Source organism: Sorex fumeus, unplaced genomic scaffold, assembly GCF_029834395.1.
Source record: "Sorex fumeus unplaced genomic scaffold, SorFum_2.1 ptg000063l, whole genome shotgun sequence".
Classification (NCBI taxonomy): Eukaryota; Metazoa; Chordata; class Mammalia; order Eulipotyphla; family Soricidae; genus Sorex; species Sorex fumeus.
This window is the reverse complement of record NW_026606120.1, coordinates 32714315-32728988: the sequence shown is the minus strand read 5'-3', so window position 1 is coordinate 32728988 and position 14674 is coordinate 32714315. Positions and strand designations below refer to the sequence as shown.

The 14674-nt window shown below is 38.9% G+C and overlaps 1 protein-coding gene across 1 annotated transcript in view; it reads left to right on the top strand.

The window, feature by feature from the left end:
- FANCC (FA complementation group C) overlaps nucleotides 1-14674 on the top strand; it is a 212984-nt gene that overhangs the window by 54720 nt on the left and 143590 nt on the right. Inside the window, exons 2-3 of the mRNA XM_056127708.1 lie at nucleotides 6202-6435; nucleotides 13037-13121. Coding sequence (XP_055983683.1) covers nucleotides 6271-6435; nucleotides 13037-13121 — 250 coding nt within the window. The 5' untranslated portion in view covers nucleotides 6202-6270. The remainder of the gene's footprint in view (nucleotides 1-6201; nucleotides 6436-13036; nucleotides 13122-14674) is intronic.

Here is a 14674-nt window from a genome sequence, read left to right as displayed (position 1 = left end):
TCCATTTACTTGATAGTAACTGGCCTGTTCATGTGCACTTTCATCTTGATTCAACTTTGGAAGGTTATAGGAAGTTAGAGATTTATCCATTTCTTTTAGGTTCTTCAGTTTCATGGCATAAAGATTTTCAAAGTAATCCCTGATGATCCTTTAAATCTCTGTGGTATCTGTTCTGACATCCCCCTTTTCATTTTTGATTGGTTTGTTAGGTTTTTAACTTTTTCTTTCTTTGTGAGTCTTGCTAATGGTTTCTAAATCTTATTTATTCTTTCAAAAAAAACAGCTCTTGGTTTCATTGATATTTTGGATTTTTTTTTAAAGTTTCTATTTTGTTGATTTATTTTGTAAGTTTTGTTTCCTTCTGCTTGCTTTGGTTTCTTGCTGTTAAAAAATTTTTTTTTATTAGTGAGACACCATGAGGTACAGTTGTAGACTTACAAACTTCTGTGCTTGCGTTTTATTTATATAATGATCGAGTACCGATCCCTCCACCAGTGCCCATTGTCCACCACCAATGATCCCAATATCCCTCCCACCATCCCCACCCAACCCCGACTCTGTGGCAGGGCATTTCCTTTTTCTCTCTCTCTCTCCTTTTGGGTGTTGTGGTTTGCAATACAGGTATTGAGTGGCCATCGTGTTCAGTTTATAGTCTACTTTCAGCACCCATCTCCCATCCTGAGCGGATCCTCCAAACACCCTTTATTTGGTGTTCTCTTCTCTATCTGAGCTGCCTTTTCCCCTAGCATGCCCGGCTGGCCTCTAAACCATGGAGTAATCCTCCTGGTACTCATCTCAGCTATTCTTGGGTATTAATCGCCTATTTTGTTATTTTATGTCCCCCAGATTAATGCAGTCTTTTTATGTCTGTCCCTCTCTTTCTGACTCATTTCACTTAGCATGATACTTCCCATGTAGTACCACTTGTATGTAAATTTCATGACTTCATCTTTTCTAACAGCTACATAGTATTCCATTGTGTAGATGTACCAAAGTTTCTTTAACCAGTCATCTGTTCTCGGGCACTCAGGTTTTTTCCAGATTCTGGCTATTGTAAAGAGTGCTGCAATGAAAAAACAAGTGCAGATGTCACTTCGACTATACTTTTTTGCTACTCTGGGATATATTCCCAGGAGTGGTATTTCTGGGTCAAATGGGAGCTCAATTTCTAATTTTTTGAGAATAGTTCATACTGTTATCCAAAAGGGCTGAACCAGTCAGCATTCCCACCAGCAATGAAGAAGGGTCTCTTTCTCCCTGCATCTATGCCAACTCTGGTTGCTTTTGTTCTTTTGGATGTGGGCCAGTCTCTGTGGTGTGAGGTGGTATCTCATAGTTGTTTTGATCTGCATCTCCCTAATTATTAGTGATGAAGAGCATTTTTTCATGTGTCTTTTGGCCATTCATATTTCTTCCTTGAGAAAGTTTCTGCTCATTCCATCGCCCCATTCTCTGGCAGGGTTGTATGTTTTCTACTTGTAGAGTTCAACCAGTGCCTTGTATATCCTTGATATCAACCCCTTATCAGATGGGTATTAGTTGAATATCCTTTCCCATTCTGTAGATTGTCTTTGTATTTTGGTCACTATATCTTTTGAGGTGCAGAAGCTTCTTAGTTTAATATAGTTCCATTTTTTAAAAATCTCTATTTCCACTTTGTTGGTTAGTGGCATGTCATCTTTGACGATTTCTTTAGCTTCAGTATCGTGGAGGGTTTTGCTGACCTTGTCTTCAATATACCTAATGGATTCTGGTCTGATGTTCATAGTCACGGTCACGGTCCTCCAGTTGTTCATCGATTTGCTCAAGCGGGCCCAGTAACGTCTCCATTGGAGACTTTGTTGTTACTTGTCTGGCATATCGAATAAGTCACGGGGAGCTTGCCAGGCTCTGCCGTGCGGCTGAGATACTCTCGGTAGCTTGCCGGGCTCTCCGAGAGGGGCGGAGGAATTGAACTCGGGTCGGTCATGTTGGCTGCGTGCAAGGCAAACGCCCTACCACTGTGCTATCGCTCCAGCCTGGTCTGATGTTGAGGTCATTAATTCTTTTTTTTTTTTTTAATTTATTTATTTATTGAATCACTGTGGGAAAGGTTACAAAGCTTTCAGGTTTATGTCTCAGTCATGCAAATATCAAACACATTTCCCTTTACCAATACTTATTTTTTACCATGAAGAACCCCAATAAAACCCCACCCCCCACCCCTCCCCGTCCCTGTGAGGCAGATGAATTCTAGTTAACACTCTATCTGCTTTGATTAGATTCATTGTTTCAATAAAAGATTCACCACTATTATTTAGAGTTTACCCCCCCCCCCAAATCAGACATGCTGAAAAAGCATTGTGAAGTCATTAATTCATTTTGATCAGACTTCTGTACATGGTGTTAGGTCAAGGTCTAATCCCATTTTTTTGCATGTAGTTGTCTAGTTATGCCAGCACCATTTGTTAAAGAGGCTTTCCTTGCTCCACTTCACATTTCTTGCTCCCTTATCAAATATTAGATGTTCATACATTTGGGGTTGTGTGTAAGAGTATTCCACCCAGTTCCATTGTTCTGCGGCTCTGCCTTTGCTCCAGTACCATGCTCTTTTAATTGTTACTGCTTTCTAGTAAAGTTTGAAGTTGGGGGTGGGGGGTGATGCCTCCAATCTTTTTTATCCCAAGAATCGCTGTGGCTATTTGTGGGGGTTTGTTGTTCCATATGACTTTCAGCAGTGTTTGACCCATTTCTTTGAAGTATGTCATGGATATTTTTACAGGGATCGCATTGAATCTTTATTATGCTTTGGTGAGTATTGCTATTTTGACAATGTTAATTCTCCCAATTCATGAGCAGGGGATATGTTTCCATTTCCTCATGTCCTCTTTTATTTTTTGGAGAAGCATTTTGTAGTTTTCTTTGTACGGGTCCTTTACCTCCTTAGTTAAGCTGATTCTGAAGTACTTCTGGGGCTGGGGTACTTTCCTCTGAGAGACTCAAATTTTAACAGCCCAACTTATAAAGGTGCCTTTCAAGAGAGTGGGCTGGAAGGGGTGAGGGTATGAGAGTGAGCTGGGAACATTGGGGAAGGATAGTTGACACTGGGATTGGTGCTACAATATTGTACGTCTAAAACTCAACTAGGAATAATTTTGTAAATCTTGGTGCATTAATTTAAAAAAATACTGTATCAACATCAAGAACATTAAACATATTTTAGATGCCATTTTAATTTGCATTTCTGTTAATAGGGTTAAATAAATAGGATTTGTGTTCCTCCACTCTTAAGCCTCCCTCCTACCCAAGCTCCTGCCTCAGTAAGCTCAGCTCTACAGATCACCTCTAAAGTTCTATTGCCTTTGACTATTAGTTGTTCTCTTGCTATATTTCTTTATATTCCACATTTGAGAGAGATTAGTCAATCCCTCTTCTAACTACCTTCATTTGGCATGAAACTCTCCATATCCTTACATGTAGCAAAAAATTGCATCAGTTTGTCTTTTCTTGTAGCTGAGAAGTAGTCCCATTGTAGTTGAGTAGTATTCCATTGATTACTATTCTAGTAATATTGAATAGCATTTCACACAGTTTATTGATGCACTCATCTGTTGTTCAAGATAGCTTTTTAAGATATAGTCTGTTGTTCTTAAGACATTAAGAGTTTAAATTTTTTATTACATGAAACCATAGATTTTATAGTCAGAATATTTAAAATTAGATCAAACTCAATATAAAGTATCAGCTGTACTTTTTGCTTGTAATTAACATGTACCTGTAGAGATATATTGATTTAGTGTGATGATGTTACTCTTTGTGCGTGTGTGTGTGTGTTTGTGTATGTATGTGTGTGTTTAGCCCACACCTGGTGGTGATCAGGACTTCCTCCTGGCTCTGTGCTTAGGGATCACTCCTGGTGGCATGCAGGACTATATGGAGCGCCTGGGATCAAACCTGGTGGGCCACATGCAAGGTAAATACCATACATGCTGTACTATTGCTCTAACCCCTTTTTTGTTGTTGTTGTTTTGAGTGTTTGGGTTACATCACAGGTGCTTCAAGGATGCTCCCAGCTTAGTGCTCAGGTGACTGTGGTAGTCGGGATTGAACCGGGGTCTTTCATATGCAAGACAAGCACCTTAATCTCTCTGCTAACTCTCTTGTCCTACGATGTTATTCTTTTTTTCCTTTCTGTTTTTCTGTTTGTCTGTCTTTCTCTCATGTCATTCTTTTTTTTTTTTAACTTTATTTTTATAAAGCTCTTCACAATAATTTCTTACATTTAATATTCCAACACCAATCCCAACACCATTATTCCTTCCCACCACTGTATTTTGAATGTTTCCACCCCTAACTCCCAAAGCCTACCCCCAGAGCAGGGCCTACGTAATTTATTTTGTATAGTTTGTTATGAATAACAAACTATACAAAATGATCCAAAAAGTTTCCTTAGAGGAAAGAGTGTGAAGATTGTTGTATTTCACTCTGGAGCATTAAGCCTTGTAGAAGAGATTACTAACATGTTGTTAAAGGTTGAGTCTTGTGTGTTAATATGTATATATCTATTACATATGCACATATATATTACATATATATGTACATGCATATAATTTTTTCCCTGATATTGGTTGCCTTCTACTTTGTATCCCATCCAATGTGGTGTGCTACTCCTGGTATATCAGTGGTGTAAAGTATGAGATGTTGTTCCAGGAATTAATTTTTAAAAATTTTATTTTTTTAACTGGATGGTGACTTTGGGGTCCAGAGACATCTCTGTGGCATGTTGCTCTTTTCTGAAAGATTTCTTTCTGAGTCTCTGGATCATGGCTATTAATGACTTATATGACACCAGAGGCAGTTCATGGGCATGACGGCCAACCTACCGGAAGCTCAGGGAGATGTAGGGAGGTTGCCAATACCTCAATCTGTGTGAACCTGGAGATTTCGGTCACAAGTCCTGCATACCTGGGCTTTTCAGCAGATTCATTCAGACATGAGACTTGTCTGAGCCTATGGAGAGTGGCCATCAGCATGGTGGCAAATGAGTTCTGGAGGATTTTGGCTACTGGGGCTCTGTTGTAGTGGGTAGGGACTCACCTGTCCCCCTTGGATTGCCTCAGATATCATGTCATTTTTTATTTTAAAAGTTCATGCTGATGAGTGAGGTGAGTCAAAAGGAGAGGGACAGATATAGAATGACTGCATTCATTTGTGGTATATAAAAAAAGTAAATGGTAGAAGACTAAATATCCATGGCTAGGGAAAACGGGCTAGGAGGACTGGTCAGTGGTTGGATCTAAGGACAAGTGTGTTTGGGGGCGGGGGTTGGTGGAGGGTAGATAAGATAAAGAAGAGATCAATATGATAATAGCTGGGAATAGATCATGCTGGCCAAGATCTGAGTGTTAAAAGTAGGTAAAGGGATATTCTTGATAACCTTTAGTGCCAATATTGTAAATCACAATACCTAAGATGAGGGAGGGAGAGAGAGAGAAAGAGAGAGAGAGAGAGACAGACAGACAGACAGAGAGACAGAGAGAGAGAGAGAGACTCCCATAGAGGCACCCTGGGAGGTGGGGGGTGATGGAAGGGAACTTGGGGACACTGGTGCTGGGAAATGTACACTGGTGGAGGGATGGGTGTTGGAACACTATATGACTGAAATCTAATCATGAGCAGCTTTGTAAGGGCCTATCTCACAGTGATTCAATAAAATATATATTTTTAAAAGTTCATGCTGCTTTTGCAAACCACAGCACCCAAAAGGAGAGAGAGAACAAAAGGGAATGCCTTGCCACAGAGTGGGGGGGGGGGGGGGTGGGATGGGGTGGGGGGATGGGGGATGGGAGAGATACTGGGATCATTGGTGTTGGAGAATGGGCGCTGGTGGAGGGATGGGGGGATGGAGGGGTGGGAGAGATACTGGGATCATTGGTGGTGGAGAATGGGCACTGGTGGAGGGATAGGTACTAGATCATTGTGTAACTGAAACCCAAGCACAACAATTTGTAAGTGTACAACTGTACCTCATGTTGTTTCACTAATAAAAATTTTTTAAAAAGTTCATGCTGAAAATGAGACCTTCAACACAACAACACAACTTTAAATAGAGGATTCTACAGAAAGCATGTACTTTTAGTCCCTTTTGATTCACCAGTGGATTGCTAAGGCACTGTTTAAAGCTCCTTTTAAAAATGCATTTTCTTCCCTTCTTTCTTCCAGGTTACATTCTCAAACTGTTTACTCTAGTGCTTCTAGTGTAGAAGTACATCATGTTTCCCTTATTTTGAGATGGCTCAAATTTCAGCAGACCTTTCTTCTGATTGTCAATTTTGGATAAAGAAGCTTTCTCAATGGGCCCAGGCCTCCACTTTGGAAACCCGGCAAGATCTCTGCCTTCATCTGCCTCAGTTTCAGGGCTTCCTAAGGCAGCTGTATGAGGCCTTGAAAGCAATGGTAAGTAGTGGCCCAAGATAATAAAGTTATTTAGTGACAACAGACACTTTGTAGTGTTAACACAGCGGGTAGGGCGTTTGCCTTGCACGCAGCCAACGGAGAGCCCGGCAAGCTACCGAGAGTATCTCGCCCACACGGCAGAGCCTCGCAAGCTACCCATGATGTATTCGATATGCCAAACATAGTAACAACAAAATCTCACACTGGAGACGTTACTGGGCCCGCTCGAGAAAACCGATGAACAATGGGAGGAAAGTGACATTGATCAATTAAAAAGACAAATAACCCTTTAATAATATAGACAGGACATGCTTTCCTTGTTTTTCCTTCAGTAAATTTTTTCTTCTTCATAACTACATCATTATATAAGATTTGCCGACCAGTTTGTTTTTAAGTAAACAGTCAGTAATTTAGATTCTTTTGGAGGTTTTTGTATGTCACAAATATTGGAGAAGAGTTTGCTCTCTTTACTCTGCTCTCTGCTAAAGTAGGCTATGCTAGTCGATGAGAATTATGCTCAGTTCTATACATATTTTAAGTTGTCTTTGGGGGAATGTTTAAATCTGAGAATATTAACTATTATAACTTCCTGTATTTTATGCTTGTTTAATAATATTAAGATGAAAAGCAAAATTATCATTTTTTACCTCAGTGTTTTTGTGTTTTGATCTTTTCTTCCCCTAAACAAAGAAGTCATAATTTTGAGAAGTCATTTTGATAATATGAGCTTATCTTTAGAAACTGGATGGAAATATGCAGCCTGTGTGAGCAACTAGTACTGTTAAATTTGTTGCTTTTGTAATAGGACTTGTAACTTGACCTTAAAATGGTCCCAGAAAGTCTAGAACTAGTCTTGATGGTGAAACAAATGTGAAGACTTTATTGCTGTAGAATTAGGAATTGCTTATCGTTTCAGCTTATATGCACATTATCTCAGTTTGGTCTCATTCTTGAACTTTCTTGAAAGGTAAAGAAGTGGGAGAAGGGCCAGTTGTAGAATACCATGTTGATCTTTAAATCTTAAGCTGTTTTCTATTTAGTTGATCTTTTTTTTTTTTATTTCTCTGTCTCTTTCATTCTTTTTTCAAGTTACTTGATTTAATTCCAGATGGTGCAGAATACAGGATAGAGCAAACACTTGAACAGAGTGCACTGTGGTAGTATTCCGGGCAGGGTTTACTGCTACATTGTAAAAACAGCAGAGAACCAGTGTAAGAGTAACCTTACGAATTCTCTCTTTTTTAAAAAAAATTTTTTTAATTGACTCACCATGAGGTACAGTTGCAAAGCTTTCCTGATTGATTTTCACTTATACATTGATTGAACACCCATATCTCCTCCAGTGTAGCTTTCCCACCATCAATGTCCCCAGTATCCTTCCCGCCACCCCCACTGCACCCCATCTTCTGCCTCTATGGTAGGGAGATTCCTTTTTACTCTCTCTCTACTTATGGGCATTATGGTTTACAATATAGATACTGAAAAGCCATCGTATTTGGTCCTTTGTCTACTTTCAACACACATCTCCCATTCCAAGCAATACCTCCAACCATCATTGACTTAGTGTTCCTTCTCTATTCCAGCTGCTTTCTCCCCCAACTCATGAGGCAGGATTCCAACCATGGAACAATTCTCTTGGCCCTTGTATCTACTGTCCTTGGGTGTTAGTTTCATACTATGTTATTTTATATTCCACAAATGAGTTCAGTCAGTCTATGTCTGTGCCTCTCTTCCTTACTCATTTCACTTAGCAAGATACTCTCTATGTCCATCCATTTCTTTTTTTAATGACTTAAATTTTAGTTATATTTTTCATTTCAAGATTCAAACAAGCAATGCAAATTGTTGTCTGTTGTGAACATATTATATATAAGGTCTTCATGACTTATCATATATATTTTTTCCTTAGGGATAGCACAGCAGTAGGGCATTTGCCTTGCGGCCTTGCCGAGCCAGGTTCAATTCCTCCGCCCCTCTCGGAGAGCCCAGCAAGCTACCGAGAGTATCTTGCCTGCATGGCAAAGCCTGGCAAGCTTCCCGTGGCGTATTCGATATGCCAAACACAATAACAACAAGTCTCACAATGGAGACATTACTGGGCCTGCTGGAGCAAATTGATAAACAATGGGAGGACAGTGCTACAGTGCTATTAATTCACCGTGAGATACAGTAACAAAAATTTCATGTTTGAACTTTGATCATACAGTCATCAAACACCTATCCCTTCACCAGTGCACATTTTCCACCACCAAAATTTCCAGTATCCCCCCCCACCCCATTCCACACCTCCCTCTGCCTGTGTGGCAGACAATTTGCAAAATATTCTTTCTCTACTTTAGTTATCTTTGATATTTTGAGACCAGTCCTACCACCCCGCATATTTGCTGAAAATATGATTGCTAGACAATGTGTTTTGTATTGCTTGTTATGGACATAATATAATGTCACATGGCTGCACGAGCAGCCATGCACTCTAGGAATTCTAAGATTTTAATAATTAGGGTCTAAATAAATTGCAAGTTGCTCGGGTCCGAGATTCCTGTGTGTGTCTCTGGATCGTGGCCACGTGGGAGCTTAAGTAGAAGGTGGGTGAATATGGCGTCATCTCGGCGACCCATGGGGATGGAGAAGGAAGGCCCACTCCTCCCATGTCCCACGAGACTTGGGATTTACTGTCACCAGGACTCATCCCTGGTGCTTCTTGCAGGCTCCTAGAAAATGGCGACCTCTGGGGCTCTTAGAGGGCAGGTGGAGGGACGGCACCTGCTCCCATCTGGAATAGCCCAGCTGAGTCCTATTGCAAAAAAAAAATAATTTTTCCCATTCCGTGGGATATCTTTGTATCTTGGTCGCCATTTATTTTGAGGCGCAGAAGCTTCTTAGTTTAATGTAACCCCATTTGTTTATGTTTGTTTCCAATTGCTTGGTCAGAGGTGTTTCATCCTTAAAGATGCCTTTAGCGTCAGTATCATGGAGGGTTCTGCTTACATTTTTCTCCATGTACCTTATGAATTCAGGTCTAATATTGAGGTCTTTAATCCATTTTAATCTGTCTTTTGTGCCTGGCTTTAGACAGAGGTCAGAGTTAATTTTTTTGAAGCTGTCCAGTTTTCCCAGCACCACTTGTTTAAGAGGCTATCCTTGTTCCACTTAATATTTCTTGCTCCTTTATCAAAGATTAAGTGATCATATATTTGACATTTTGTGTCAGAATATTCCACACTTTTCCATTGGTTTGTGAGTCTGTTTCTATTCCAATACAATACAGTTTTAATTACTACTGCTTTGTAGTACAATTTGAAGTTGGGGAAGGTAATGCCACCCATCATTTTTCCCCAAGGATGGATGTAGCTATTTGGAGGAATTTATTGTTCCATATGAATTTTATTTGAAAAAACATTATAGGTACCCTTCTAGGGATTGCATTGATCTATATAATTCTTTGGGGAGTATTACCATTTCGGTAATGTTAATCCTCCAGATCCATGAGCTGATTCCAAGTTACTTGATTTTCTGAGGCACTATTATGAACAGGATTTTTTAAAATATATATATATATATAAAATATAAGTCATGAACTTTCAGGTATTGATTTTGTAATCTGCCACTTTATTATATGAATCTATTGTTTCTAGGAACTTTTCTGTAGAGTCTTGAGGATTTTCTAAGTATCTTGTCATCTGCAGATAGTGGTAGCTTGACCTCTTCATTTCCTATCAGGATGTCCTTCATATTTCTTTCTTGTCTAACTTACTATGGCAAGTACTTCTAGTACTATATTGAATAGAAGTGGTAAGAGTGGGCAACCTTATCTTATCCCCAATCTTAGAGGGCAAGCTTTTAGTTTTTCCCCATTAAGAATAATGCTTGTTGTGGTCTTGTGGTAGATGGCTTTGACTATACTGAGAAAAGCTCCTTCAATTCCCATTTTGTTGAGAGTTTTTATCATGAATGGGGATAGATCTTGTCAAATGCTTTCTCTGCATCTGTTGATATGATCATAGGGTTTTTATCTTTTCTTTTATGTGTATGTTGTACTGTTAGTTGATGTGCAAGTGATAGACCATCTTTGCATCTCTGGAATGAATCCTACTTGGTTATGGTGGATGATCATTTTAATGAGTCGTTGGATTCTGTTTGCCAGGATTCTGTTTGATGAGGATCTTTGTGTCTGTGTTCATCAGGGATATCAGCCTGTAATTTTCTTTCTTGGTGGTGTCTCCTTCTGTTTTTGGTAACAAGGTGATATTTGCCTCATGAAAACTGTTTGTAAGTGTTTCTGATTCTTCAGTTTCCTGGAAAAGCTTTGGAAGGGATTGGGAGTAGGTCCTTTTTAAAGGTTTGGAAGAATTCACTAGTGAATCCATCTGGGCCAGGGATTTTTTTTCCCCCGGGGGTGGGTGGGAGAGACTTTTTATTGCCATTTCAATTTCCTTGATAGTTATAGGACTGTTCAGGTTTTCCAAGTCCTAGTTTAGCCTCAGGAGGCTATAGGAATCCAGATATTTATCCATTTCTTTGAGGTTTTCTTGTTTCACAGCATAAAGATTCTCAAAATAATCTCTGATGATCCTTTGAATTTCTGTAGGTTCTCTTGTGATGTACCCCTTTTCATATCTGATTCTGTTTATTAGGGGTCTCTCTCTCTCTCTCTCTCTCTCTCTCTCTCTCTCTCTCTGAGTCTTGCTAGTGGTTTATCCATCTTGTTTATTTTTCCAAAGAACCAACTCTTGGTTTCATTGATCATTCTTGGGCTATTTTCTGGGCTTCCATCTTGTTAATTTCTGCTCTTAAGTTTTATTATTTCCTTTCTTCTGCCTGGTTTGGGCTCCTTTTTGTTGGTCACTCTCCAAGATCTTAAGCTATGTCATTAAATTATTTATGTGGGCACTTTCTTCCTTTCTGATGAATGCCTGCAGAGCTATACCCTTTCCTCTTAACACTGCTTTTGCTGTATCACACAAGTTCTGGATACAATTTCTATCCTTTTAATTTTATGGAGGTACACTTTGTGGCCCAACATGTGGTCTATCTTAGAGAATGTCCCATGTGCTCTTGAGAAGAATGTGTATTCAGCTTTTGGGGGATGAAAAGTCATCTCTCTCTCTCTCTCTCTCTCTCTCTCTCTCTCTCTCTCTCTCTTTTCTCTCTCTCTCTACCTCTATCTAATCTATCCTCTATCCCCTCTACTAACCCCCTCTCTTCTATTTCTTCCCTCATATAAAGTATGTCTTTGCTGAACTTTAGTCTGGTTGATCTATGGAGAGGTGACAAAGCAGTGAAAGTTCCATATAGGAGGCTAATTTGTGGTTATTAATGGGATATGGAGGGGGACACTAGACTAGCACGTGACAGGGACAAATGGCGACATAACTGGCGCCCGCTCGAGCAAATCGATGATTAACGGGAAGTCAAGTGATCACATGATCAAGTGATGGCGGGAGAGATTAAGTCTCCATAAGTAATTTGACCTGGCTACAATGCATGTGGTATATTTGTGTAGGACTAAACAGGAAATGAGGTTGGACAAATAGGTAGAAGGTCAGTGAAGGTCATCGTGCCTCCAGAAGCCACTCCTACTAGGGCTCTGACCTGTAATGGAGGTGTTAAGTGCTTGCAGCGAACCCAGAAGTGGAGCTCTCTCCTGCCTGGGGCCCCCAGGTCCCATATTGCTCTGTCCTTGACTTCTACCCTACTCATGCCAATCTTAAAAATTCTTGTTCTTCTTTTCTTCTTTTTTTTAAATGAAATTTTATTTTTAAATGTACAGCAGGTTCCAAAACACTTCATTCTAGATACTGCTGGCAACAGACACTGCAGGGAATCCAGATGTTTAATCACTAATAGATCTAAAAATTGCTGTTACCTCTGGCACAGGGAGCAACTAACTTTTTGCCCGATTTCTTCATTCTCCCAGTGGCCAGCGGCCTTTCCCTGTGGCCTTGGCTTTTAGTTCCTGAGTTTCTTTCACTCCTTCTCCCATGTCCTCACCGTTTCCTGGGCCTGCTTCTTGGGTTGTTGCAGTGCCTTCTTCTTGCCACCTTTGGGGCCTGACATGGTACCTACCTGGTTGAGCATTTTTTCTTGGTAGTAGTCAAAATTGTTATAAACAGAAATATTACCTTTATGTTTCAGCTGATTTCTATCTTTTTTCAAATCTAGAGTTCTTGTCCACCTACAGTTGATTGGAGAGGTATTAGAGTCCCTCTTGTTTCAGTGTGAAAAATCAGAATGAAGATAAGAAGAATCCGTATATAATATGATCATCCTTAATGATTTTCCCCTATGATTCAATAAGTCTTTGTTAGTTTGAAGTTAGGTGACCTTTCGTGACTGTTTGGTATGAGTAAAATAGAATTAATTGTATAACAAAGTGATTTCATTTTATTGTTGACCTCACCTAAGGAGGAAGATCGTTCTTAATAGCTTTATTTTATTATTCTTCCTTGTTATTTAGCTAAAGAGTTTCTCTACTCTCACTTTTTTTTTAAATATGTAGGAAACTAGAGATATTCAGATTCCCTCAACCTGTAGTGCCAGTTCAGACTTTCTGAGTTACATACTGTCTTCTTGGTGACCAAAACATGATTTTATTTTACAGGATTCAAAAACTGTCATTGAAAAATTTCCCACAATTGGTCAACTGTTGACAAAAAGTTGCTGGAATCCATTTATCTTAGCGTATGGTAAGAATCTGAAGTATTTTTTTCTTAAAATATAAATTTATAATAAATATTTCAGTGTTCACATTAACAAAATAGAGCCTCAAATCATTTTTCCTTATTTCTCATTAAATAATTTACTAATATGTATTTGTTATCCTATTACAAAGATGGGATCTTTGTTGTCATCATGTGTTTTTGTGTATATTTATATCATGTTTATATATGCATGTACAACATGCTCTCACATTCAGGCATATTATAGAAAAATAGATTTTCTTATGTTAAAGGAAAGATCAAATGGCTAACAAAATGTTTATTTCTGTTCAATGTAGAATAGTTATAATAAAATATCCTTTTGCTTCAAGTTTCCTATTAATTTATATACTGCATTCCATGTATAAAATCTTCCTTCAAAATCTAAATCCTGCCATGGCTCTGCTATATAACAGTGACATTTTTGTTTTACGCAAGGTTAACAGGAATTTGGAAATACTTTTGGAGAGGTGTTCCTTCACTGACCTTCTGCCTACCTGTCCAACCTCATTTCCTGTTTAGTCCTACACAACTATACCACATGCATTGTAGCCAGGTCAAATTACTTATGGAGCCTGTGAGATGCAGTTCCTTTGCCTGAGTCTCTGCTCTCATCTTTAGTTCTCTTAAGGCTTTTTGAAATAGTTTTGCTAACTCTGAATTAAGAACTTCAGTTAATGTCATCATAGTTCTAGCATTCTCCTAAATTACTTCACATACTATACTGTTTTTCATTACTGACTTGCCTCTGTATCCTCTCAAGAGGATGTCTCTCAAGTATAAGAACTGTGGCTTCAGTTTTCTTTTTTTTTTTCCCTGTAACCTAGCTGATGGTCGAATAGTTGCATCTGAAGGTACTAATGTAATATTAATATGTATTGTTGCAATACTTAATGCATTAAGTAGCAAATGTAATACTTTTCATATTTTTTAAAGTCAAAGAATTATTACTTACTGTTAGAATATTTAACAAAGAGTGATTGCTTACTGTTAGAATAAAAAATAAATGGATACTCCCTTTTGATAGTTAAAGAATTGTATACATTTTCTTTCCTAGTCTTTCATAAATAATTGCAGGAAACATAAGTGAAGTAAAGGACAGCATCTGTATTTAGTCCCATGAACTCTCAGGCTCAGACTCACTCTCTCTGCCCCTGACTTTATCTGTTCCTCTTGCTCTCCCTACATACTTCTTGCTTTCTCTTTCCTGTAGAGTTCATTTTTTCTCCTCTCACCTCCTTAGATTTTTTAAGATTTTTTTGTGGGGAGGGACAAAGCCATAATGATATTTGCCCACTAGGGCCATCAGTACTTGTGCCCAGTTTATTTCAGCCAAGCTAAAGCTTCTGAAATATCTGATTAGGAATACATTTTTTGTATATGTATATATGTATGTGTGTGTGTTCACACAGCAACATTTCTACAACAGACACCTAAATATGCACAAACATTTTTATGAAATAATGCTTTTCTATAGTTATTGTGCTGTTTTAAAATGTACTTCATGACCCAGAACTGATTTTGCAAGCTACTGATAGATG